The sequence below is a fragment of the Eulemur rufifrons genome, chromosome 7 (assembly GCF_041146395.1).
Source record: "Eulemur rufifrons isolate Redbay chromosome 7, OSU_ERuf_1, whole genome shotgun sequence".
NCBI lineage: Eukaryota > Metazoa > Chordata > Mammalia > Primates > Lemuridae > Eulemur > Eulemur rufifrons.
Window position 1 is genome coordinate 267,682,054 of NC_090989.1, and position 24,675 is coordinate 267,706,728.

The 24,675-nt window shown below is 52.1% G+C and overlaps 1 protein-coding gene across 1 annotated transcript in view; it reads left to right on the forward strand.

Moving 5' to 3' along the window:
• The window catches only part of ZNF618 (zinc finger protein 618), a 55,125-nt gene that overhangs the window by 2,307 nt on the left and 28,143 nt on the right, over positions 1-24,675 (forward strand). The window contains exons 2-7 of the mRNA XM_069474580.1: positions 10,470-10,547; positions 11,123-11,161; positions 14,820-14,909; positions 15,720-15,755; positions 15,849-15,926; positions 24,441-24,530. Of these exons, the coding sequence (XP_069330681.1) occupies positions 10,470-10,547; positions 11,123-11,161; positions 14,820-14,909; positions 15,720-15,755; positions 15,849-15,926; positions 24,441-24,530 (411 nt within the window). The remainder of the gene's footprint in view (positions 1-10,469; positions 10,548-11,122; positions 11,162-14,819; positions 14,910-15,719; positions 15,756-15,848; positions 15,927-24,440; positions 24,531-24,675) is intronic.

Sequence of the window (24,675 nt, forward strand, 5' to 3'; positions counted from 1 at the left end):
AAGGACTTGAGCTGGCAATTAACTGCCGTAGCCACAGTGAGAGATGTTAACTCCGCTCACAGTCATTGGCCGCACAAGTCACAAGGCCCCACCCAACCTCAGAGAGGCCAGGAAATGCCATCCTGCCACGTGACAGAAAGGGAGTGAAGCAGGAATGTTTGGGGAGGAGCAGGAGTGACAGCAGTGCTGAATGAGAGAGCGAGTGTTTTCAGGGGCCCTCGCCTGACCTCCCCTCATCAGTAGTGACTCCCTGAGGCCAAGGACGGTGCTAATCACTCGGGGATTTGTTAGCTAATGGAAGAGAGGACGTGCGCCTGCTCCCTTCGGTGTGTGTGTGTTAAGACGCTAAGCTGTGAGCTAACCCGGTAGCTGTCTATGCCCTCCACCGGGAGGTGCCAGGGAAGGGGCGTTGCATCTGAATCTTGGGATGGAGCCAGCGGTCAGGATTCAGCGGGGAAAGCGGCCCGGGAAATGTTGGGAGTCTTCCCTGGGCCAGCTGCCCGCACGGTGCAAGCCCCGGGGCCCTCCAGCCTCGTGCCAGCCGCCGAAGCTGGTGTCCAGCTCAGCTGCCGCTCACCAGCAGGGTCCTCGCGGAGCTGTGCCTTAGTGTCCTCATCTGTTAAATGAGGTGTGTCCCCTGTCCTGGCCACCTCACAGGTGTGGGCACGCAGAGCAGCCGTGGGAGGGAACCGTGTTGCATGCAGAGGATGAGCTGGGGTCCTCGGGCTCGGAGTGACTCAGGTTCTAGGACTTAGTAGGTGTGCTACCTCTGGCCGGTTCCTTGTCCTGTCTGTGCCTCAGTTCCCACAATTGCAAATTCTTGGGGTTATCTGAGGCCACAAGAAGATAATGCATGCAGAGGCTCAGCATCATGCTTAGTAAACGGTGAGCTGTTATTCTTGGTAGCACCAGTATTAATAGCATAAAGTATCTCTTCAAGGGGAAGGAGTAGTAACCGTTTCTGCTTTTCTTCCCGTCTTAGAAGGAAGTCGGTGTGAAACAGACAAACAGTGGCGCGGGGAAGAAAGTTGGTGCTGGGTAAGGTGTCAGAAGACGCGGGTTCTAAGTGGGCTTCAGCTTTCTCACCTAGCTGGACAGCGAAGCCTGCTCAGCCCCTGCCGTCCTTCTAGAACTGCCTCCCTCGGATTCAGGGACTTGGAGCACCTTGTCAAACTTTGGGGTAACCTGTTTGTGGCAGGCCCTTGTGAAAAAGATATATAAGCCCCAGTGGCAAGTTATAAGTGGAGCCACCGGTTTGGAGTCCTACCAAAGCAGGGCCTGGTGTTCCCCGCTGGTCATGGTGGCTCATCTTGCATGGTGAAGGCAGGCCTTCCTGCCCGAGGGTGTCAGAGGAAGCCAGCTTGACCTCATCATAAAAAATCAATGTTAGCGTTGAGCCTTTTGAACTCATTCATCTCAAGATGGCAAGTAGATTTGTCTTGTGGTCCAAGTCCAAGCAGTTGCTACTGGCTGTTCTGTGTTAAAGATTCTAAAGGGTAGTGTGATCGATTGTTGATGTCTGCCCTGGATGTAGAAGTGGGTAGTGGGGCTACACATGCTATCAATTGGACACACTTGAGCCCCTCATTTTATAGAGGGGCAGGCAAAAAGAGCTGCCCAGGGTCACTCAGCAGGTCGGGGACATTTTCTTCCATGTCAGGAAGGGCCCACTCTACCTCATGGCACCAGCCTCCTACCCGCTTCTGAAAGTACAGCAAGTAGAGAAAGCACTCCTGGGACCCAGCTGGGGGTGGGATGCTGGTTACAGCCGTGCCTTTAAGCAAGCTCATGCCACAGTGTGCTTCTGTGCCCTGGGGCTGGGCGTGGGGGAGTTAGCATGTTCCTGAGGCTCTTGGCAGGGGAGTGCCTGGTTAGCAGAGCCAAGGGCCTCCTGAGTACTTTGCTCGCCCAGCCTCACTCAGGCCTCAGAGACGGGGCTCTGTTGCTGAATAGAATGGTGTCCCTGTTTGGTCACCCAGTGCTGTGCCGTGAGGGAGCCTCCCCAAGTCCACACTGGCCCTTTAATAGCCATCAGACAAACAATGTTCCCAGTGACACAAACATTATCTAAGGCACTTCCCTTGGAGGAGCTCGGGTCATGGGCACGTGGATGGCATTTGGCAGCTCCTCGGGCTGGGACTGTGGAGGGGCGTCAGTGCCCAGGAGGCTGGCTGCCAAGTCTGCAGTGGCTGCTGCTACTTCCCTGCTGCCCAGAGAATCCTTGTCTGAGAAGGGCGTCTCTCACTCTTAGAAAGAACGTCACTGCCATTGGAGCTGCTGTAGGGTTTAGGGGCAAGACCCAGAGCTTCCTTTTTTAGCAAGAAGAACAGAGGTCATACTAAACTTGCTGACTTTGTTGGATAAAACCAGAAGTGAAAGGAAGTGAGTTAACAGTTGCCTTTGCCCTCCTGACAAGCTGCACGAGCAGCTCTGCACAGCGGCCCCAAGAAGGAGCAGCAGAGCCACACTTGAGGTTGCAGGAGCTCCTCCTCTGTGAGGAACGATAAAGTGTAAGACGCTGCCATTGCTACTGCCCGATTCCATGTTCATGGCAGGCATTGCTAATTGATTACTGTACACTGCTCCAACAATGTACCTCAGAATCCTTCTCAACACAGTGCACTGAGAAGTCACAGCCAGTCAGCTAGAATTGAAAAACTGGAAAACCTACTTGCCATGCTTGTCCTTGAGGAAGACAAGGCAAGCTGGGTTTACAATGAGGGCATCAGGGATAGTTTCCTGGCTCCAAGAGACAGGGATGCCAGGATCTCATTATGATGGTCAAAATGTACTTTCAAGCAGTGTGTGTTCTTCCCTGTGCTGTGAGACTGTTGGTCCTTGATCTGGAGGTGGTTCCAGGTGAGGGAGCCCAGGGAGAGCCGCAGGGGCCTAGAGACCTGGGGGAGGGGTCCCGAGATTCCCCAGTGGCGGTGCAGGAGCCCGTGGAGGGAGGGAGTGGCCCAGACTCAGCTGGGCTCCTCTTCGGATGAGGGTCATGGGCCAACCATGGTATTTCCAGAGAGTTAGCTCAGTGTGGGAGGAGCCCCCCAGAAAAGCCATGGGCTGTTTGTCCTGGGAGGAGAGACTAAGGACAGTGAGGGGATGAGGAGATGTATGGTAGAGTTTAAATGGTCACAGCGTGTAGTATTTTGCAGGGGACAGACGGAGCAGGCACATTCCAGGTAGCTCCAACCGATACAGAGAAGTCACCAGGAGGGGGGATTTCAACTCAGTGAAAGGAGTGACTTTGTGATTGTGGGAGCTGTTCGGCAACTGGGAACAGGCCTGCGAAGGAGTGGGTTCCCTGTCCCCGACGTAGGTGGTCGGGGAGGTCACTGGACGGGTGCAGGAAGCGGGAAGTCAGGGTTCGGATAGGCGGGAGATTGGATTCTACAAGGATGTTTCTAGGCAGTGAGCTTTGGGCACCAAGGCATGGGGGTGTTTCCCCACACATGGGGCTGTCTGGGGAGCCGGGCAAGGAGGAGGAAGGTGGTGGCTGGGCCATGGCCCTGGAAGGAGCAACGGAAGAGCGTGACAGCCATTCAGACATGGCCACGTGGGTCTCAGCCCGCGACAAACCCAAGCGGCGTAGGTGCCAGGTCCTGCTTCACAGTGCCAGCTGATAGTTCGTTTCCTGTTTCAATAGGTTGTTGGCAGAGCTTCGCGCCTGAGCCTGCCAGAACCAACACTCAGCTCTTTGCTGCAGCCGCTTGGAAAGGAAGGCTCCTGGCCCTCCTCCCGGGCGCGTCCTGTCTTTGCTACTGACTCTTCGTCTGTGCTCTGAGGTGGGAAGGGGGTCCTGGTTGGAGGGCCCCTGTTGGAAAGGGCCCCTGGGCTGTAAGTCAAGAGATCCAGGATCTACCCTGCTGTGGGGCCTTAGATAAATCCCTTAACCTCTCTGAGCCACAGTGTCTTGAATGGTGAGTGGGTATAGTAAAAATCTGCCCATCGTGACAGCAGAATTGTTGGGGGCAGAGTGAAGTCATACGTATGAAAGTGTTTTTAAACGGGAACAAAAAGTGCAAAACAGATGCTACGGGTATTAGCTGAAGCCTCAGGCTGCAGGTACCGCGGGGGTTACCTCTGGAGGGACAGGAATCTAAAAGGCCAGTGGTTTCAGACACTCTTTGTTCACTGCCACCTAAAACAATTTTGAAAAACTGTATATCCTCTTTCACATGTTTGAGTTGATATCTAACATTTTTATCCAAAGTTTAATCGCAAAGGATATCATTTCCAGAATATTCTGTAAAGAAAGAAAAAGGTGGCATTTTGGAAATAAAACTGTGAACCACTCTTTTAAATGTATCCAAGGGATTCAAACACCTCTGCTATTTGATAGCCGCCATCATCGCTTAAAAAACATACGAAAAAGCTCATCTTTAGCAGTCAGAAATTTTACGTCTTTCCTTCTCTCCTTGAACTCATATTTCCAGTCCACTTCCCCCACAGGATTTCATCCTAATGTAATATATTTTTTATGCTTGAAAGTCCTTTATTGATCAGTGTTTCACACTCATCTGCCACAATAAGATGTACATAAATTGAAATTTCTAAAAAAAAAAAATTTCCTGGGATCATAAAGCTCTACATTCTAAAGCACTTTTTTTCCCCAGATTGAGTTGTTGTTGTTAGCATATAATTCATCAAAAACAAATTTGGATAAATAGTAAACGTAAAAGTAAAAGAATTATTGAAAACGCACCCCTTAATGAAATGAATAGGGCTTTCTTTCTTTCTCAGTTGGCTCATGTATCTGTGAATTAATATTTCTTACTGCTAGAAGGAGACAGGATTCGGCATTAATTCCTGTGTTTGGGGTTTTGTGGGTGTGAGTGCCTGGAAAGCCCGATCACATTTGCGGAGCTGGCGCCGAATGGAGTTCCGTGTTGCAGTGTCACTCAATTCTTTGAACTGCTTCCAAGTTGTACGCCAAAAATCACACGGGGGTCTATCATCAGACAGTATTTTTAATGGTCTCTTCACTGACAACTCCATTATATCCTCCTCCAATTTTGTTGAAAGCAGAGAATTGGAAACGACCCGATTCAAAAGAGGAGAGTTGTTCCTGGTCATTAGATCCGCTCACTTTCTGTGCCTGACGCTGATATTTTGGGTCATCTCTTTGCTCAGAGCCCCGAGCTTTTCATCCCCTGGGGGAAGTCACCATGGCAGGATTGGGGCGGGGGGTGAAAGAATTACCTTTTGTTTGTAACGTGGGAGAAGGGTGACCGTGCAGATGGAAAAGAGAACGGGTGAGTGGAGTCTCCCCACCTGCCATGTTCTCTGGCGTGTTGATTTTAGGAAAGAACGTGTTTGGAAATTGACAGTTTTTCCAAGACTGCTTGTGCTCACATACCCCTGGGAGCAGCCTCGACACATCCCCAGGGCATTGTGTTTTACTGGGAAGACCCCGCGCCAGAGGACATTCAGTCTGAGGCCAAGCCCCAGAGAGCCTCAGGAAACCCACTTGTCCACGACTTCCCTCTCCAAGTCCCCCGTCCTCCGGCAAGCCCTGGGCGCAGCTCCTCTTACACCTTCAAACCAAGAGGGCTGGGTGCTCCTAAATGTTTGATCTGTGAGCAGCGGCTCCTGGAAGACTCCCAGCTGAATGCAACACCACGGGTCGTAAGGAACCGTCTCTGTCCCCACCCTCGGTTGCTCTTCTCTCCCGCACCTGCTTTGGCTCTCTGTCTTGTTGCCTTGTGTATCCTGAGAGGTGTCCATGCTTCTCTGGAGCCAGCGGGTGCTAATGGTAGGAGTGGAGGGCTGCTGCCCCACGTTGCTCCTCAGAGGACTGTCTTCTCCTAGCTGTCTGCCCACTTCTCCCTTCCATGACCTCGGGCACTAGACCCGCCTGGCCTCTCCTGGTTTGTCCAGTGCTCCAGGGAGGGAGCCAAGGTCTCTGCCAGGTGCTTATGAAAAGTGCCGGCCGGGAGCTGTTAACGCTGATTTGTCGGGATGGGAACTGTGGATCCTTGTTGCATCACCAGTGGCAGCAGGGGTGGGAGAGGAAAAGGCTAAGCTCCATGTGCTTGCCAGCCCTGCCCGCTGTCCCTAGCAGCCCATCCCTGAAGGAGGCACAGAGCTCACCTGGCATCTAGCAAGTGACATGGCATGGTGTCAGTAGGATGGCTCTGGGGCCCTGAGGGTTCCTCACCAGCCACTAGCTGAGTGACGCCAGCCCTAGACGGCCTGGCTGCTGGAACCCTACGCTCATCCTGGAAACGGGTGTTGAGTTGCCCCAGCCTCCCGAGGACTTCCGGGAAGAGGGAGGATGGAAACGAGACCCGATGTGCTCCGTCAGTGGTAACGTCCCCAAGCACCGTATCTGCCTGGCACTTTCCAAGGGGCTGTGTGGCTCGGGAGCAAGTCAGATCTCAGCGGTCTTGCGCTATGTGTCCCCTCTCTGCTTCTTGCTTCCTTCATCTGAAAATGGGGATAAAGATCGCCTGTATCTGCTGGCGTTGTGAGGGTGACCTGAGTCTGGGTCCTGCTGCTACGAGTTGGCAGTGTGAACCGGGGAGTTGCGGCTCACACCTGCCCCAGCCTCCGCTTCCTCACCTGGGCAGTGGGGTCAGAGGCCAGTCCGTGCAGAGACACTTGGCGCTTAGCAGACAGGTGGTGATGGTGGCTGCCGTGCGTGGTTCACAGAGGAGAGTGCCTGGGGGTGTGGCAGCCACAGAGGAAGCGTGCCGGGCAGGGAGCCAGGTGTGTCCCCGAGAAGGCCCTCCAGAGCCCCACTGGACCAACCTGGGGTCCCTGGTGTCCACGGGCCAGGGGCACACAAGGCCACTGCATGTCTGGGGCACATCTCCTTGGAGAGCAATTTTGCTGGAAGGGTTTTAGGGAGAAATTTTATGTTCTAGCCAAGTGATGACTCAGAATACAGAGAAAACACAAAACTTCACGGGGGTTGTGGCCTTTGCTGCCTCTTTCTGCCCTATCCCAGCCTCCCTGGGGAACACATGGATGCCCCTCGGCCAGCACAAGTTCTTTAGTGAAGGCGTAGACAGTGTGATCTTGTCCACCCTTCTCGAAGTGCAGCTGGGGAGACCGAGGCCCTGAAAGCGCAGGTGGCTAGCCAGCCCTAGACGCAGACCCCCTCCCCAGCTGACTTTGCTTCACCCCTAACATCCCAGGCATTCTCCGACTTTAAGGGCTCTTTCTGATTTCTTACGTAATTCAGATGGAAAAGCGCCCGAAGGCAGCCCCCACGGTGGATCTGTGCGAAGCCGGTATTCAGGGACCTGGATTTTTGACCAAGCATTGAGATATGCATCTGGTACGTGATGGCCGAGGGGCAGGGCCTGATCTGGGGCCAGCGTGGGGGGAGGCACAGCCGGACGTAGCCATCCGCTGCAGGTCCCACTGGCGTGTCAGGGCCAAGAGGGGCCACCCTCGCCAGCACCCTGTCCTTGCTACATGGGAGCAAACCCGAGCCTGCCCTGGGGACCCTGGAAGCACGTGGGTCTTGGCGGGATGGGAGAGCATTTGGGAATCTGGAAGTCTAGAATGTCCGGACCATTTTGGCCGCACTTCCTGTGGGCTGCGACTCTGTGAAACAGCCAAGAGGGCAAATGGTTCCGGGGCCAGATGTGTTTGGGAGCCGCGAGTTAAACACTGGCTGGCTCCCTGTGCGGCCGGGCTCCTCCCAGCTGCGGCCTCTGCCGCGCACTGTGTCTTCCCAGCGGGCCTGCCGTGAGGCCTTCCTCACACCCACTTGGCCAAGCTCCTCTTCTTCCTGGGAGGCATTTAGGGAGTTGGGTTCCAAAGAAAACACTTTGGAAAATGCTGATGTTAACAGCAGCTGTCATTTATTGAGTGCCCGCAGCATACCCAGCACTGTGCTAAGGACCCAGAGTATCATTGCTCACGCCCCCGCCCCCGAGGTGGGCACGGTTTTACAGCCAGGAAGCCTGAGGTGTAGTTGTTCCGTGACTTGTTGGGGGCTCCCTCGCTGGTATGTGGTGGGATTTGAACCCAGGTTTGCTGATATCACTGCACTGTGGGCTGCCACTCAGCTAAACTCTGCCCACACCCCACCTCCCACCTCTCTGCCCGTCTGGGCCCATCCACAGATAGGGAAACCGGAGCCTGGGGTCTTAGGGTGAGTGAGTGGTAGGCGGGGCCTGGGGTCCTAAGGAGGGTGAGGGGCGGACTGAGGGCCCCTCCTGGCAGCACCCAGTGCACAGTCTGGATGGGCAAGGTCCCTCACCCTGCATGAGGAGGTCAGGAGATGGCTGAGGAGCCATCGTGGCCCCCAGAGCTCCCTGTATGGGGTGAGACCCATGAGCGAGGTTGGCTGTGCCCTCAGCTCTCTGCATGGGCTGGTGGGGGACCCCGTAAAGCCCATCGGGACTTGGGTTGGTTATGAACAGTATCAGCTCCACTGACTTGGTCCCTCACTGTGGCTGGGCAGTGTCCTGCCTCTGTGCCCCCAGGGCCTGCACTTGCTGTCCTAACGTCGTCATCCTGGTGCCTGGTGGCCTGTCCATTTCCCATTCGACAGAGGGCAGGGAGCACGTCTTGCTCACTGCTGGAGCCTCAGTGCTGGGCACGTGGCAGATGCTCAGTAAGTTCCCAGCTGGTTTTCAGAAGGGAGCTGGCAGAGGCTGCTGAAGAGTGGAAGAGGCAGCGGGAAGGGCCGGAGGCATCAGCACTTGGTGACAGATGAGCACAACAGCGAGACACTGCGAGTTTGCTGGGCCCTCGCTGTGTGCCAGTCGCGGGGCGGGTGACTGCAGAGAAATATGCGGCCTGATCTTTGCCGTCCACATGATTGTGTTTTCCCTGTGTGACAAGGTAACACATACACAAACCACTGAATAGCAGACTGCTAAATCCCACGCTGCTGTTAGGATGACAGCAGCCCCTGGAGTGACCCAAGGAGTCACAGTGGCACTGGCTACTGTCCCTCGGTACCTGCTGTGTGCTGGCTGACTAACAAGGTCAGTCCTGTTGATCCTGGCCTAATCATGACATGCAGGAATCATAGTCCTGTTTTACAGGTGGGGAAACTGCGGCTCAGACAGGTAAAGGAACGTGTCTTAGGTGTCTGAGCTCAGACAGCTACGGAGTGGCAGAGCTAAGCTAACCTGCAGACTCCACATCCCGCCCTCTTTTGGCTTAATCCAGTACGTCAGGCGCACACCTAGTAAATGGGCCCCTATTCTAGCCGGGTCCAAAGAGAGCGTGGGCTGAGATCTCCACCCTCACCAGGGGTCTGCTGCTGTGCGGGGAACGCCATTCACACCTAGTCTCCACGCCAGCCCTCCCGCATCATCCACGTTTTCCCAAGGAGGACGCTGAGGCCCCGCCAGTAAGTGGCAGGGCTGACTCCATCGCAGATGTGACTGTAAACCAGCGCTTCCCACGCCCGGACACCGGGTGCTGGAGTCCGCGGAGGACCTTGTTGGAAGCGGCGGATTCCTAGGCCTCCACCCCAGCCGCTCTAGAGCACTAAGCTAGAGTGGGCCAGGGCGTCTGCGTTTGTCCCTGGTCTTTCTGTCAGGCAGAGTGGGGGGCCCTGAGCCCAGGTGGCATTGGGCCGTCATGAGGGTGCCAGTAGATGGGGGATGGGCAGAGCCTCTACTCCTGGGGTCCCTGCCAAGCTGGGTCTGAAGGTCTCTGCTTGGCTTCCTGCCATGGGCCTTAGCACTGGGCTCTGCATGGGTGGGCTCCTCCTTCAGCCTGTCTGCAGCGCCCACTGCGAGTTCAGCCGTTTCGGTCTACCTGCTCCTGGGAGAAGGGCCCGGCACAGGGTTGGAGTCAGGTGTTTGCACCGTGTTGGTCTCTGTATGTCTGAGGGAACAAGGCAGCTCCTCCGCGGGTGTGGGGGTTCCTCTGCTAGCCAGACATACGTGTAGGAGGGCTGGGCACATGCTAGGGGAGGCGTGGGCCACCCCTGTAAGGTAGGTACATTTAGCCCCATTCTGCAGATGGGCAGACTGAGGCTTGGTGTGTCCCAGGAAATTACCGATTTCATGCTGCTGGTAAGTGGCGGGCAGGGACCCAGGTGTGTCTGATTCAAAGTCTGTCCTCTTAACCTCTGTCTCATCCTGGCAAGCAAAAGGGGTAGCTGGAAATTACTGCACTGAAGTGATGATTTCCTTTTGTGGGTGTGACTTATTCCTTTCAGAGCACTTTCATGTCCATCTCCTTTTTCCTTTCAAGGAGTAAGTATGAGGGTTAGCTGAAAAAGTTACCTTCTCCATTTTACAGATTTGGAAACTGAGGCCCAGTGATAGGAGGAGGCTTTCCCCAAGGTCACCCAGAAAGCAGGAGGCAAACCTGGATGCAGACCCTGGGCGTCCTGACTGTCGTCTGACTCGGTGCTGCCTCTTTGCTTGCCAGGGGTCAGCCCTGCCCCGATGCAGAGTCAGCTGTGCTTGGACTCGGGTCCTGGGGCCTTGTGGTCGCGGACGCTGGCTGCCAGCTGACCATTCCTTCCCTGTCCTGTTTTCCAGGGTCCTACGAGTGTGGAATCTGTGGCAAGAAGTACAAGTACTACAACTGCTTCCAGACCCACGTGCGGGCACACCGAGGTGAGTGGGGTGTCCCCGGGGCAGAGCCGAGAGAAATACCCATTTCCCACTTGGGCTCCTCTTGGGCAATCCTAAGGCCCTGAGAGCTCCAGTCTCCCGAGGGCTCCTCCGTCTTTCTTCGGTAGGAGGGCGCCAGGCAGGAGAAGGGCGGCCGCCTGGTGTGGGAGAGCACAGGGGCGGAGGGGAGCCAGCAGGACTCGCCGCCCGGCCTCTCCTGGGGGGCTGCCGCCTGCCCCTGCAGCCTTAGTCCTCCAGGACGCATCGGCACTGCTTGGTGTCAGCGGCTCCCATGGGGCACGTGAGCGAGTCATCACGTGTTACTCAAGGCAACCTTGGGCAAGGGGCCAGGCAGCTGCTTCCCGTTCTGAAGATGAGGAAACTGAGGCACAGGAGGGATGGCTGCTGCCTCTCCCTGAGCCTGGCAGGCAGGGAGGAAAGAAAGGCACGGGTCGGGGCCCAGGGAGGACCGTGAGGCTCTCCCCCTGCAGCTCCCGTGGGAGGAGCCCTCTTGGGCTCTCCCTTGCGCTTGGCGCCAGCTCACCATCCGCTCACCGCCTTCCCCTCTCTCTCTGCAGACACTGAAGCCACCTCGGGGGAGGGAGCCTCCCAAAGCAGTGAGTACTGTTTCCCCTCGTGGCTGGTGGGGGCTGAGGGCTGGGAGAGAAGAAGAGAAGACACTTGTCCCCTCCCCCTGGACTGCCCTGAGTGGCCTCTGGGGTCCAGGCTTTGGGCCAGAGAGTCCTTGTGAAACTGGAGCACGGCACCTCAGAGCAGCCCTTCCCAAAGTGTGTTCCGTGGCAAGAAAGGCTGCTCTGGCCACATAACCTTGGGCAACCTGAGTTGTACTAGGATGGGTGGGTTTCTTTGCACCCCAGGGGTGCAAAGGGACGTGTTGTGACCCTTCACTGGCAGATGTGCCTGTGTGTCCCCAGTGGGAACCCAGTGTGTGCAGTTTCCTGTGTGGTTTGATGCTGACTCAGGGCCCTGGGGCTCCGTAGCTGACCTTTGGGAAACGCTGCTTCAGAGTCATCTGATGGGCACCCACAGCCACGGGCACCAATTGCTTATTGGCGATCTGCCCCGGGTGCCTTATCCCAGCTGTGGCGGCACGGGGCCCTGCCGCCTGGGGACAGCGCCCTGCTTTGCTGCACACAGGCCCTCCTTCCAGCTCCAGACCCCAAGGGCCTGGGGAGCAGCCTGCCAGGTGGGTGTACGACACCGAGCTTCAGAAGCCAGCAGTTCTGCCCCAGGTGTGTGTCCACAGAAACCTGTGCCCACGTCCGCCTAAAGGTGTAAATTAGAGTGTTCTTAGCACACTGTTCCTAACAGCTCCAAACCAGAGACTGCCCAAATGCCCAGTGCTAGTTGGAGGGATGAACAAGTACATTCACACGAAGGACTCCTGTGGGGTAGTAAGAAAGAACGATACATAGCCACACACGGCCACATGGATGACTCCCGTTCACAACCACGGTGAGCGAAGTAAGCCGGACGCAGAAGTTCATCCTCTAAGGTCCCGTGTATAGAAAGTGCAGAAGCAGCTGAAACTAACGCTGGTAGAGGTCCGAAGAGTGGTTGCCCTGGGGAAGGGGCGTCTGTGTTCTGTTTCTTGAGCTGGGTGCTGGTTACGTGCGTGTTTGTAGTTTGCAGAAGTTGAACGAAGTATACATTTATGATTTGTAAACTTTTCCATATCGGGGGTTAGCAAACTTTTTCTGTCGAGGGCCAGCTGGTGAGTATTTTAGACTTTATAGGCCAGACGTCTCTGTCACAACAACTCGGCCCTGCGCTTATAACAGGAACACGCCAGAGACGTGATGTAAATGAATCCCTGACCAAAACAGGTGCTGGGCAGGATTTGGCCATCGTGTGCCAACCCCTGTTCTATGTGTTTGTTATTCCACCGTAAACGGTTTTTAAGATGATAAATAGTACCCCCCAAACCCCAAATCAGCAGTTTGAAGAGGTGCCTGTGGCTGAAGAAGGTTTTTAAGCGGCCTGGTCCTAGAGATGTTCCTTGTGGGGCACTTCCCGTCCACTCTCTGGATTCTTCACCGGAGGAGAGGCAGGCAGGGCTGCGAGGATTCCTCCGTGTTCTGCAGGGGAATCCAAGGCCCAGGCTGGCCAGACACCTGCCACAGCCCCCAGCTGGGAGGAGGCAGAAGCCTGGCCCTCCCCTCCCAGGCCCACACCCTGCCCCGGCCTGGCCCTTGCCTCCCGTGTCCCTCAATAGTGCCATTCTTTTCTGGCTCCCATGGTCTGCCTGCGGTCAGCCACACATTTAAAGAACTTCCCTATTTATCTTTCCTTCCTCGGCTATTCTGGGCCCCTGGCCTCTCCGGCAGCCCCTCAATGAGCCGTTGTGTTCCGCCTGCTTCCGCTGTGCGCGGGCTGCCGGTTGTTGAGGGCTGTGCAGCCGGGGGTATTTTTAGTTCTTCCATCGCTTTTCCTTTTCTGCCTGTGGAGTTTTCTCCCCGGGGTCGGTGTGCTCTATTTTATTCTCAGCCCCACACCCCCACCCTGACCCAGGCCAGCAGCGCCTACTTGGATGGCCTGGCCGTGGGGTCTTGGAGCCAAAAGGGTCCAATTTGAGAGGACTGACTCCAGCCTACCCATTTTGCAGATGAGGACACTAAGTCCCAGAGAGGGGGGGAGCTTGTTAGTGGTGGAGGTGGGCCTAGAAATGAGGTCTCACACATTCTAGTCCAGAGACCTTTCATTTATTTATTAGGAAAATGGTACAGTCACACATAGAAGCATAAAGACCCACCTCTCAACTAACAAAATACGAGATGAGCCCCACATGGGATTCTCTTGCTTCTGTCACGTTGATGCACTTTGTAAACAAATTGGGTAACATTTCCAAGGTTGTTTATTGGATGTCAGACATTATGCTCTTTTATTACAACGTGGGAGCTGAAGAATCTGTCATTATTCCCATTTTACAGATGAGAAGACCGAGGCCCAGGGGTTAGGGAGCGTGTCTGAGGTCTGTCACACTTGGTGGTGGTAGAGCTGGGTTTGAGCTCGAGCAGCCTGACTCCAGGGCCCGCCTCCCAGAGTGGGTTTGCAGCGGCATTCCCAGAGACACCGAGCTCTCGTGAGGTTTCACTGACAAGAACGTGTTTTGCCCTCCTCGTCTGAGGATCTCTCTCTTGCCCTAATCGACTCCAGCCTGAGGAGGGCCCAGGAGTGGGGTCCCCGTCTAGGTCAGGTGGCCGTCGTGGTGTGGGGGTGCTTCTCAGCAGCAGAGCGTTGGCGGTTCTCGTGGCCCTGAAGTGAGGGGCAGCCCGCTGGCCGGGCAGGTGTGTGGCAGAGATGAGCAAGAGGGCAGGTGGCAGCGGACCTCGAGCAGCACTGGTCAGCGTAGGAGACGCTGGGATTGCGTCCGCGTGGGACCTGATGGGGGAGCTTGTAGTCGCGGCTGGATCGCTGGCCGTGAGAAAGGAAGGAGGCCTGAGCCAGGCATGGATCCTGGAGCCACCAGCGGGGCAGAGGCCCCGGGGTTCAGTGCATCTGCAGCCCTCTCCCCACCCCCGCCACCTCTCCCACTTCTGCTGTCTGTTCATTAGAGGCAAGTCTCGAGGTCCAGCCCAGGCTCACAGGGAAGGAGTCACACAGGGTGTGAACACCAGGAAGCGAGGATCACTGGGTGCCATCTCCAAAGCTGTGGGATGTGGGACAGGTCCCTTCTGTTCCTCAGTTTCCCCACGTGTAAAATGAGAGACTGCTTCCTCCCTGTGTTGTGAGAAGTAACCGAGGCAACGCAGGGGAGGAGCGTGGCCTGGCACCTTGCACGTCGTGATGCCTTGTGCGTGGTGGCGCAGTGATTGTTATTCTCGTGGGACCTGTGAGGGTCTGTGGGACCAGTGATGAACCGGGCCCTTAGGAGCTCGGCCCACACAGGCCAGGGTTGGGGGTTGGCTGGGGAGTCACTTCCAGGCTGCCTGGTCACCTTGTGTGGTCTGGATCTCTGCAGAGGACCCCGGGCTCCCCAGCGTCCACCCTGTGGACCCACGAAGCAGCACTGGCTGCACAAGGGGAGGACAGGCTGGGCGGTCCAGGCAGTGGCTGTGCCGTGGCCGTCCCTGGTCCAGAAGAGCTGGGCAGTGCCACGGTGCAGACGGGCTCAGGGACCAAGTCTCCATGAGGTCATCCAGTTGGGGCCAGACTGGGCTAGTCCCATCTTTGGTTCCTGAGGCAGATGATCCGGCCAGAAAAACCCCACCCCAAATGACCTAGTAACCACAGGCGTCTTTCCATCCCTTGCAGACAATTTCAGGTACACGTGTGACATCTGCGGGAAGAAGTACAAATACTACAGCTGTTTCCAAGAGCACCGAGACCTGCACGCAGTGGATGGTGAGTCGGGCCCCCCAGTCCTTGGAGTTGTGCAAAGAGATGCCCTTCCTTGGGGTCACCAGACCCCAGCCCACCTTCCGCCTTCCCTCCCTCCTACCCAGAGGAAGGTCTGGCAGCAGCCAGAACCTCGAGGGGAGGGAACACCCCTGTCATACTCCACAAACGCTCCTGTTTAGGTTAACCCAGGTGAAATCGCTGTTTTTGTAGGTCAAAATCAGAAGAATACTGGGATTTCATATCGAGTCATTTTACAGTTTCGTCTGATATTTTAGCATTCACATGTTCTGGTGAAATTAAACCAATTTTTAAAAATGAATCATGGCATTTTAGCCTCTTAGATTATAGAGTTAGAAATTAGAACAATAAATTGAGGTAACACGTTTTAAGAGTGTTAAAAATCCCAGAAAGAGGGTCTTGGACCTGGAAAGGACCCTGGGGGTTCCCTCTCTGGCCCCACCCCCAGCCCATCTTGAGCCCTGACAACCAGGCCGCCACTGGTTGCCGCTGGCTCACCCTTTTTCTCACCCCCTCTTTGTCTCTCCTCCTAATCTCTTCCTTTCCCTCCGTCCTGGCCCCTCAAGTGCATGCTGGGGACCTACAGCGTCTGCCTGCCCAGGGGTGGGAGCCTGTCCGCAGCCGAGTCCTGGCTCCCTGGGGCTTCCACGCTGGCCGGGTGGCCCTCCCCGGCCCTGGGGGGAAACTCCCTGGGACGGAGACAGGGAGCAGCGGTCAGGCAGCTCTGGGCAGGCACTAACGGGGCTCCTGTTTGCTTCTTTCCTCCTGCGGCTGCCGCCTCCCGCCCGGGCGCAGTGTTTAGCGTGGAAGGGGCCCCTGAGAACCGGGCAGGTAAGTCCTCGTGGTTGCTCACCTCCCCCATCCCTGGCTGGGCCCCTGAGACCCAGGGGCCCCGGGTGCTAAGGGCCATATGTTCTCCCACAGACCCCTTCGACCAAGGTGTCGTGGCCACTGATGAGGTGAAGGAGGAGCCCCCAGAACCGTTCCAGAAAATCGGGCCAAGTATGCGGGACTCTCTCTGGGGCCAAGGGCTGGGTGGGGGCGGCAGGGCTGGGTCCCCCTGCTGGGGTGCGGGGAGGGCGTGTGGCATCACTCACCCTGTAGCAGCGGCACCCACCTGTCAGTTAGGCTGGTCGGTCTTAGGACTTCAGCTTCCGAGGAGCTGCAGGACAGCACAGGGCCAGGGTCAGGGCGGTGACGGCGGCCGGGCCTGGGGCTGAGTCCCGGCTCACTGGCTGTGCGCTGGGCGCCCTCGTGGTCTGTTAGCCCTCCTGAACCTCAGCCTCCCCGCCTGTGGAGCGAGGGTGACGTTTCCCCGCAGGTTTGTTGGGGGATTAAATGAGATCATGGATGTAAACCACTTGTTAGCACAGTGCCTGGTACATAGTAGGTGCTCAGAAAATAACTTGTTACAGTCATCCGAAGGGGTTTACCAGCAAACGGAGCTGTCCAGGGCAGCCACATGCAGACACTCTGTCCTTGTCCCAGGAAAACCCCCTGAGGGCAGGAGCCACACACGTGACTGGCCTGTTCCCGGCAGACTTGTATTGAGTGTTGTGGGGGACGCAGCAGTGACCAGGACAGAGGTGTCCCTGCCCTTGGGTAATTCACACTGGGGTTGGGGATGGGGACAGTATACAATCAAGCAGAGGTACCACACAGAGAGAGTGCAGGGAGCTGCAGGAGGCTTTCAGAGTGGGGATGAGGGTCGGGCATGAGCCCACATGTCACATGCAGAACCAGGGCAGTGTTGGTTCTGAGAATCGATGATGGGTTCGGGTCTTAGAGAGCCTCGAATGCCAGGAGGCAGCATCTAGACTTCATCCAGAGAGGAGTGAGCCAGAGAGTTTACTAAGTGGGGAGGGGACTCGATCAGATTTGCCGTTTAGGAAGACCAGTGTGGCTGCTGGGAAGGATGGGCTGGGGGGACCCTGTGGCCAGCTTGGGGCAGGTGTGATGGGACCACAAGTGAGGGGGACTTGTCCTTCCCGGCCCTGTAGGAATGTCCATGCTTACTCATCTCTCTGTTTCCTGTGCCTCAATTACTACCAGCAAGGAGAGAGAGACCTTTATGGTCTCTGCCTCATTACAAGGATCTAAGGCAGCTTGCAAAAATACACACAGAAACATAAAACAAGTGGAGAAAGCAGAGGCGCTGAAACACTAAGTTGGGTACATTCCTCAGAGGGCAGAGCTCTGTTCCTGCCCTTGGAAGGTGCTGGGTGGGCGCCCCCCCCCCACCCCCCTACCCCAAATGCTTTCTCTTCCTCCTCCCTTGTCTGTGGTCAGAGCATGAGTCTTTGCTTTCTTCTTAACTCTCCTGAAAGCATCCAGGAAACTGAAGATGAGATAATGTCTATAAAGTGGTTAGCACAGTGCTTGTCACATGCATAGTAAACACTCGGTAAACAGGAGCATCAAAATAATCTTAAAGATGAAAATGATTAAATCTTCGACATTCAAACTGCTGGAAGTTAGACTCTGCTGGGGAAGCACAGATGTGAATCAGACATGTTCGTGGCAATCAAAGAATTCATAGTCTGGTGGGAGAGACAGACATTCATAGACAGATACAGGACAGGGACAGAGGGATCTGTGACCTGCTTCAGTATCTGTCCAGTCTCTGCCAGCGGATCCAACGTAGCACCACCCTTCTGACTGTAGCGTTATCATTGTAGGGTTTGGAATCAGACAGGCCTGGGTTCGAATGCGTCATCACCAGTTTACTACTTACCCCTTGTGAGTGTCCCTTGGCTCATCTGTAATTTGGGGACAAGCATATCTGTTAGTTCTCCAGGGCTGTTGGAGGATCAGGCATAGAGTGTCTGGCCGAGCACCTGGCTCATGTTCAGGTTACAGTAAGCGGGAGATGTTACTGAGAGCATCACAGGCAAGCATTTTAGAGCCAGCCCAAATATGAGTCCCTGCTCTACACTTAAGAGCTGCATGATGTCCTGGAAGTTTTCTAATCTGTCTAATCCACAGTTTCTTTAACTCTCAAATGGGGTGATGACAGTAAAACTCACCTTTTAGGATTGTCATGGGGTTTAGGTGAGATTATATTTGTAAAGGAATTAGTCCTTGACATGTGCCTGGAAAGCCTTGAATAAGTGGTACCTGTTAATTACCCGAGAAGGTGCAGAACAAGGTGAAACTTGTCCTGTGTGTCAGTAAATAAGTCTGACAGAGGCCTGGGAGGAATGATCACAGAGGACGAGGAGTGTAGAATGGCACTGAGAACGCCCAGCTGGGTCTGGCTGCCAGCGTGCTCCTCCTGCCTTGATGGAGCTGAGATTGCGGGAGCCATGTGAGCTCGTTCCGTGCTACCACTCACGAGCTGCCGTGTGAGACAAGAATGCTGCTGCCTGGGCCTCTGCCACTTCTTGTCAGCAGGCCAATGCCACAGACCCTAAAAACGTGGACCTAAAACAAGGGAAGCCAGTAGAGGCAGCCTGCACTGTGAAGGGACTAGTCGCCCCAAGTAAAGCTCCGCAGGTCAGAGGAGGAGGAAACACGCTGGCAGCAGTGCGTGCCGGCAGGTGCAGATTCGAAGTCGGCATCAGCTGAGCAAATTAGAGAATCAGGCAAAGCCAGAGCCGTGGCAGAGCAGAGGGATCCTGCTAGAAGGAGGGAGTTGGCCTAAGGAGCCTGCGCGTCAGCTCGCTCCTCAGCTGTAGATCTGAGAGTTAACTACCGTGATCGTGGGCACAGGGAGGGTCCAGCAGAATTCATTCGTGTTGTCTGTTGAAACAGTAAGTCTGGAGCCATGTATAGGCGACTTGATTTTATGCCTGGATAAGAAAGAGTACCTTGAAAAATTAAAAAAACAAAAACAAAACGTGAGAACTATGAAAATTCCACATAAGAAAAAGAGAATTTACGAGAGTCAGAGGAAGAGCCTCTGAAAATGATCTACCGCAAAGTCTAGAAGAAAATTCTGTTTGACAAGCTCAATTGCGTGTAAGAAATTATGACCTGTCTTAGTCCACTTAGGCTACCATAACGAAATACCATAGACTGGGTGATATAAACAGCAGACATTCATTTCTGACAGGTCTGGAAGCTAGAAAGTCTGAGATCAGGGTGCCAACTTGGTTGGGTTTGGGTGAGGCCTCTCTTCCTGGCTTGCAGGTAGCAGCTGTGTGTCCTCACATTATGGTGAGAGAGAGGGAGAGAGCACAGCACGCACGCATGCCCAAGGCTTCTGGCATCTCCTCTTACAAGGGCACTAACCCCATCCCGAGGGCCCCACCTTCATGACTTCATCTAACCTTAATCACTTCCCAAAGGCCCTGTCTCCAAATACCATCACATTGGGGGGTGAGGTTTCAACATATGAAATTTGGGGTGGGAGCACGATTCCTTTTTCCCTTGTGAAAAAGGAGCCTGCAGGTCTGTGGTGAAAATGCAACAAAATAAGATAAAAAGGCAAGGAAAGGAGTGAGATGAGGAAAGATTGCAGGGAAGCAAAAACAAGAACGGAATTAAAACCGACATTATAGATAGTAAAGAGCAGGATTGGTCTGCAGAAATAGAATTAGTGACGTGAAGAACAGACTTGAACAAATGAAGGTAATGAGAGGAAAACATGATAAATATGGAGAATAGGAGGCCAGTTCCAGGGAATTGGTGCTGCAGACAAGTGGGCAGAAGCTGTACTCCTAAGATCTATTAGAAGAAAAATTTGCTCAGCTAAAGGAAAACCTATATAAGCAGATTTAAAGGTCTGTTCATGTTTCAGAGTCAGTATAAAAAGACCCTTACCTAAATATTAGGTTATTAAATATGAAATGTCTGATTTCCTTAAGTACTATTTGACAGCTGACATCTCTGACATTTCACTTTGACACTTCTTGTTTTATGTTTATTGTGAAGGTACATCCTCAGTCTTTCAAAAGCACATTTTGGCTTGTAACTGTCTTCCACATTTTTTAGAGCAATTTTTGTGAAACCCTGGCTAAGTCAAAAATGTGTGTTATTTGCGAATACGAGTTCTGTTGTACAACCTATGCAGCGCAGACAGCTCAAAATATCAATGAAGTGTTTGGGAAGGATGTGGCTAATGAAAACACAGTATGTCGATAGTTTGAGAAGTTCCGTCCTGGTGATTTTAGTCTTGAAAATGAGCCATGTGGGTGCCCTGAGACCAAGGTGGATAATGATGAGCTGAAAGCTGTAGTGGAAGCGAATGCATCTCAACCTACGTGTGAATTAGCAGCAAGGTTTGACGTTACTATTCCGACAATATTGGACCATTTGAAACAAACTGGCGAGGTAAAGAAGCTGGATAGATGGGTTTTGCATGAATTAAACAAGCGTCAGCAGAGACAGCTTCGAAGCTTGCATGTCTTTGCTGTCACGACATACAGGCGAACCATTTCTACACTGTATTGTTACATGTGATGAAAAATGAATTCGTTTTGACAATTGCAAGCATTCGGCACAGTGGTTGGATAAAGATGAAGTGCCGAAACACAGTCCAAAACCGAATATTCATCAAAAAAAGCTAATGGTGTCTGTTTGGTGGTCCAGCACTGGTATTAGCCACTACAGCTTTACGAAACCTGGTCAGTCGATTACATCGGATGTCCGCGGCAACCAATTGGATAAATTGATGAGGATGCTTATGATTAAGCAGCCAAGATTAGTCAATAGAGACAGGCCATTCCTCTTGCAAGATAATGCTCAACCACATGTTGTACAAACAATGCTGCTCAAACTACAGAGGCTGGACTTGGAAACTCTCTGTCATCCATTGTATTCACCAGCCCTTGAAGCAACTGACTACCACTTCTTCCAGGCTTTGGACCACTTCTTGCAAGGAAAAATATTCAATTCTCGACAAGCTGTGGAAAATGCCTTTCATGATTTCATTGCCACTTGCTCTCCAGGCTTCTTTGCTGCCAGCATAAATAAGTTACTGTTATGATGGCAAAACTATGTTGATATTTTAGGCGCATGCTTTAATTGTATTACTTCTTGTTTGAGATATAATAAACTACACTTTTTATTTGAAATCAGATAGTTCATATTTAATGACCTAATAGATCTGTGACTTTTTAAAACTATAAATATAAAGGAAAAAAAAACTATACAGGCATCCAGGTATAAAAAAGCATGTCACCTATACATAAGTTCAAGGTAGACTCGCCTCAGACTTCTCTGAAATACTAAATCCCAGGAGATAATGGATTAAGTTTTGAAGGGAAAAGGTTGTGATCTAAGAATTTTTTTATCTGGACAAGTTGTGATTTGTGTATAAAGAGTAAAGCAAGGGCTCAAAAACATGCTACTTTTCCTGTGTACCCGCCTTCACAAAATTGTTTGAAGATACACTCTGGTGAACTGCGTCGTGGAGCACGTTTATAGGCTCATTTATGAGGAATTTGTAGTCTAAGAAGACTTGTGAATACTAGTAAACCAGACAAACTAGAAGTCTAAAATGTTCCAAATCTGATTATAAAATTGAATGCAAAAGACAAAGATTTTTCTATAATATTAAAAATGAGTTTTTAAAAAAGAGGAGGAATTGGTGAAGGATACAGTGCAGTAGGTTTTAAACCAGTCCTGCTCCTAGTGTGGTCCCAGACCAGCAAGATTAGCATTTCCCGGAAGCTTATTAGAAATGTAAATTCATAGACCCCCATCCCAGACCTATGGGATCAGAATCTCTGGGGCGGAGCCCGCCAATCTATGCTGTAACTGTCTTTCTGGATGTTTCTTACACATGCTAAAGTTTGAGAAGCCTGGGTTAAACTACCTTTCTCACTCGTGATAGACTTAAAGATATCATTTCCCACTTGGCTATTAACAGTTAGAGAAGTATATCTTATCTACTGTCTAAAACAGTGGAGAATATTGGAAAATAATGGAATATTGGAGAATAATGGAAAAGCAAAGAGTTCATATATCAAACAGCTGAAAACTGGGAGCAAATCAGAAGGATGGAGCATGAAAAAGTCATAAAACCAAATCAATTACAGCAATAAAAGCAAATGGCATAATCTCCTTTATTAGAAGACAAAGATTGTCAGGTTGATTTAAAATAATCCAGTTATTAATCATTTATTAGAGTCAAGGTTAATTCCTTACTCCACTCTGCATTTGAGCTTCTCTTTTCTTCCTTAACTAGATTAAAGTTCCTATCGTGGGTTTTTATAGCACCGTATGTGTCTCCTGAGAGCACCTGTTATGGTTGCAGTTTTAAATTTGTTTGGGTCATTATTTGATTTTTGTTTCCTTTTTTAGACTATGAGCTCTTTGAGCTATACCTGTTTTTGCTCAGCATTTTGTGCCAGAACTTAGCACAGTACATACCTGTTTAATGAATGAAAGAAAATTTAGGGAAATATCTTTAGGCACATGCAAACAATAGAAAGCAGGACCTGACAAAATAATTATCGATTAATATTAGTGCCAGACAACCTAATAAAGCAGAATAATTAAATGTTAGAAATACTGGTTCTTAAACTTTCCCATGCATCAGAATTTTCTGGAGGGCTTGTTAAAACACAGTTTGCTAAACCCAGCCCCTAAGGTTTTTCTTTCATTTGGTCTTGAATAAGTCCTAAGAATTTGCATTTCTAACAGCTTCCCAGGTGATGTTGCTGGTCCAGGGACCAGACTTTGGAGGTGCACTTTGTTGGAAAATAGTTCTGTGTTAATGAAGGGTACACTTCACGGTGCAGACTTTCATCCCATGGGCTTTATCCACCAAATGACGCTGTATCTAAACATACAAAATAAATTTAGAAATACGGTGAAATGGAAGGATTTATCACAATATTTAGTATTTGCCAGAGCAAGTAGACAGACAAGGTTATATAGAATTTAAATAGTGTAATTGATACAGTTGATCCAACAACTATGAAGCATACAGCAAATAGCAAATAATATACCTTTTCCAGTGTGCATGAATCAGTTACAAAAATTACTTAACTACCAAAAATTCCAAATCTTCTATGTTGGGAGGGGAGAAAACCCTAAACAGACTGAGAAACCAGTGAAGAAAAAATTAATTGTAACACATATAACAAAATGTTGATATCCTTAATCTGCAAAGAGTTTAATGATTTTGAAAAGGTAAATATACCTATAGAAGCACTGCTTGTAAACACAAAAGGAAAGTCCCAAAAGAAAAACTGCAGGTAATTAAACATGAAAAATAGTTAATTTCCTTAGAAATCAAAGAAATGGAAGATAAAATCAGTAGTGCACTATAGTTCCCCTAATCAAAGAGGCAAAATTTAAGAAGACCGTGATACTTAATGCTGGCTTCAGAGTGGAGAAACAGTCACTTTCACACCTTTCTGGTTGGGATGATGGTGCTGCGGTTATCAAAAGCCTTAAAAATACATCCCCTCTTCCCACCTTTTGGAATGTTTCCTGAGGAAATACTGTGCAGATGATGTGAGATAATCTTTGTTTTGCAATAATGGGCAAAACTCATGAGGGAACGTGCAAAAATTTCTACAGGGATGTGGATCACAGCATTTTTTAACAGAGAAAAATTCTTGAAACAATCTCAATGTCCCCGGGTGTTGGGGACTGGCTCAGCAAATTCCAAAGTCCAGTAGGAACCTTGCAGCCAATAAATGCAGTAGAGATCGATATTTATTGATTGGGCAAGACGTCCACAAAGTTATTGTCGATTGACTACACCGGGTTACAAAGGGGATATTGATCAGGGCTGGCTAATTCAGGGCCCACGGGAGCCAGACAGGGGGAATCAGCTGGAGGAGCAGGCCCCAGACGAGATGCAGGGAAGGGTGGGGCGGGGCAGATGGCAGGGTGCACGCCCTACCCCAGGCGGGTAGATACTGCTCTTTGGGGATTACAGATGCTTGAAATTTCTCTTTATTTTTTTAATTTTATATTTGTATTTATCCGTATTTTATAATTTTCCCCCAGTGAACAATATTACATCAGACATTTTTAAGAAGAAAGAAGTTAGGCAGTGCCAAAAGAGAGGTAAAGATAAAGTGTGGCGGGGCCCGAGAGGAAGAAGTGACCCCCTGCTGCCAGTGGGTGGGGGTGTTCTTGGGGACAGGGAAGGTCCTGCAGATGAGGGGACCCAGGTGTGACCATTGCAGAGGGCAGGGCTTGCAAAAGGGCTGTTGGCGTGGTTGGCGTTGGAGGTCAGCTCAGGTCCCCAGGCATTTCTCGAGCACCGGGGCTGGGGGTGGAGCGATGGGGAGAACAGCATGTGCCAGGTACTGTTCTAAGCACTTGCCATATAAATTTAATCCTCACAGCAATCCTATGAGGTGGTCCTGTTATTACCTCCGTTTTACAGATAGGAAAACTGAGGCACAGAGAGGTTAAGAGACTTGCCCGAGGTTACACAGGTCGACGTGGCCGAGCTGGGACGTGAACGGAGGCGTTCTGACTCCAGAGTCAGAGTTGATTCCACTTGGTGGGCCCAGAATGAGGAGGAGTGTGTTGGGGGGGTGGGAGCATGCTGATGCTTCTGGGGGGGGCAGGTGCCTGTTCTTACACGCCCCTCTCCTTGGACAGAAACTGGCAATTACACGTGTGAATTCTGCGGGAAGCAGTACAAGTACTACACGCCCTACCAGGAGCACGTGGCCTTGCACGCCCCCATCAGTGAGTACCTCCTCTGGCTGGGGAAGGGGCTGTGGGCAGAGTGGAGTGGCCGGCCATTGGCCAGGGATTGGTGAAAGCAGTGCGAGCTCGGTTCTGGGTCAGCCTCTAGGTGTCCAGGTCTGACCCAGGGCCACCTGTCTGCAGT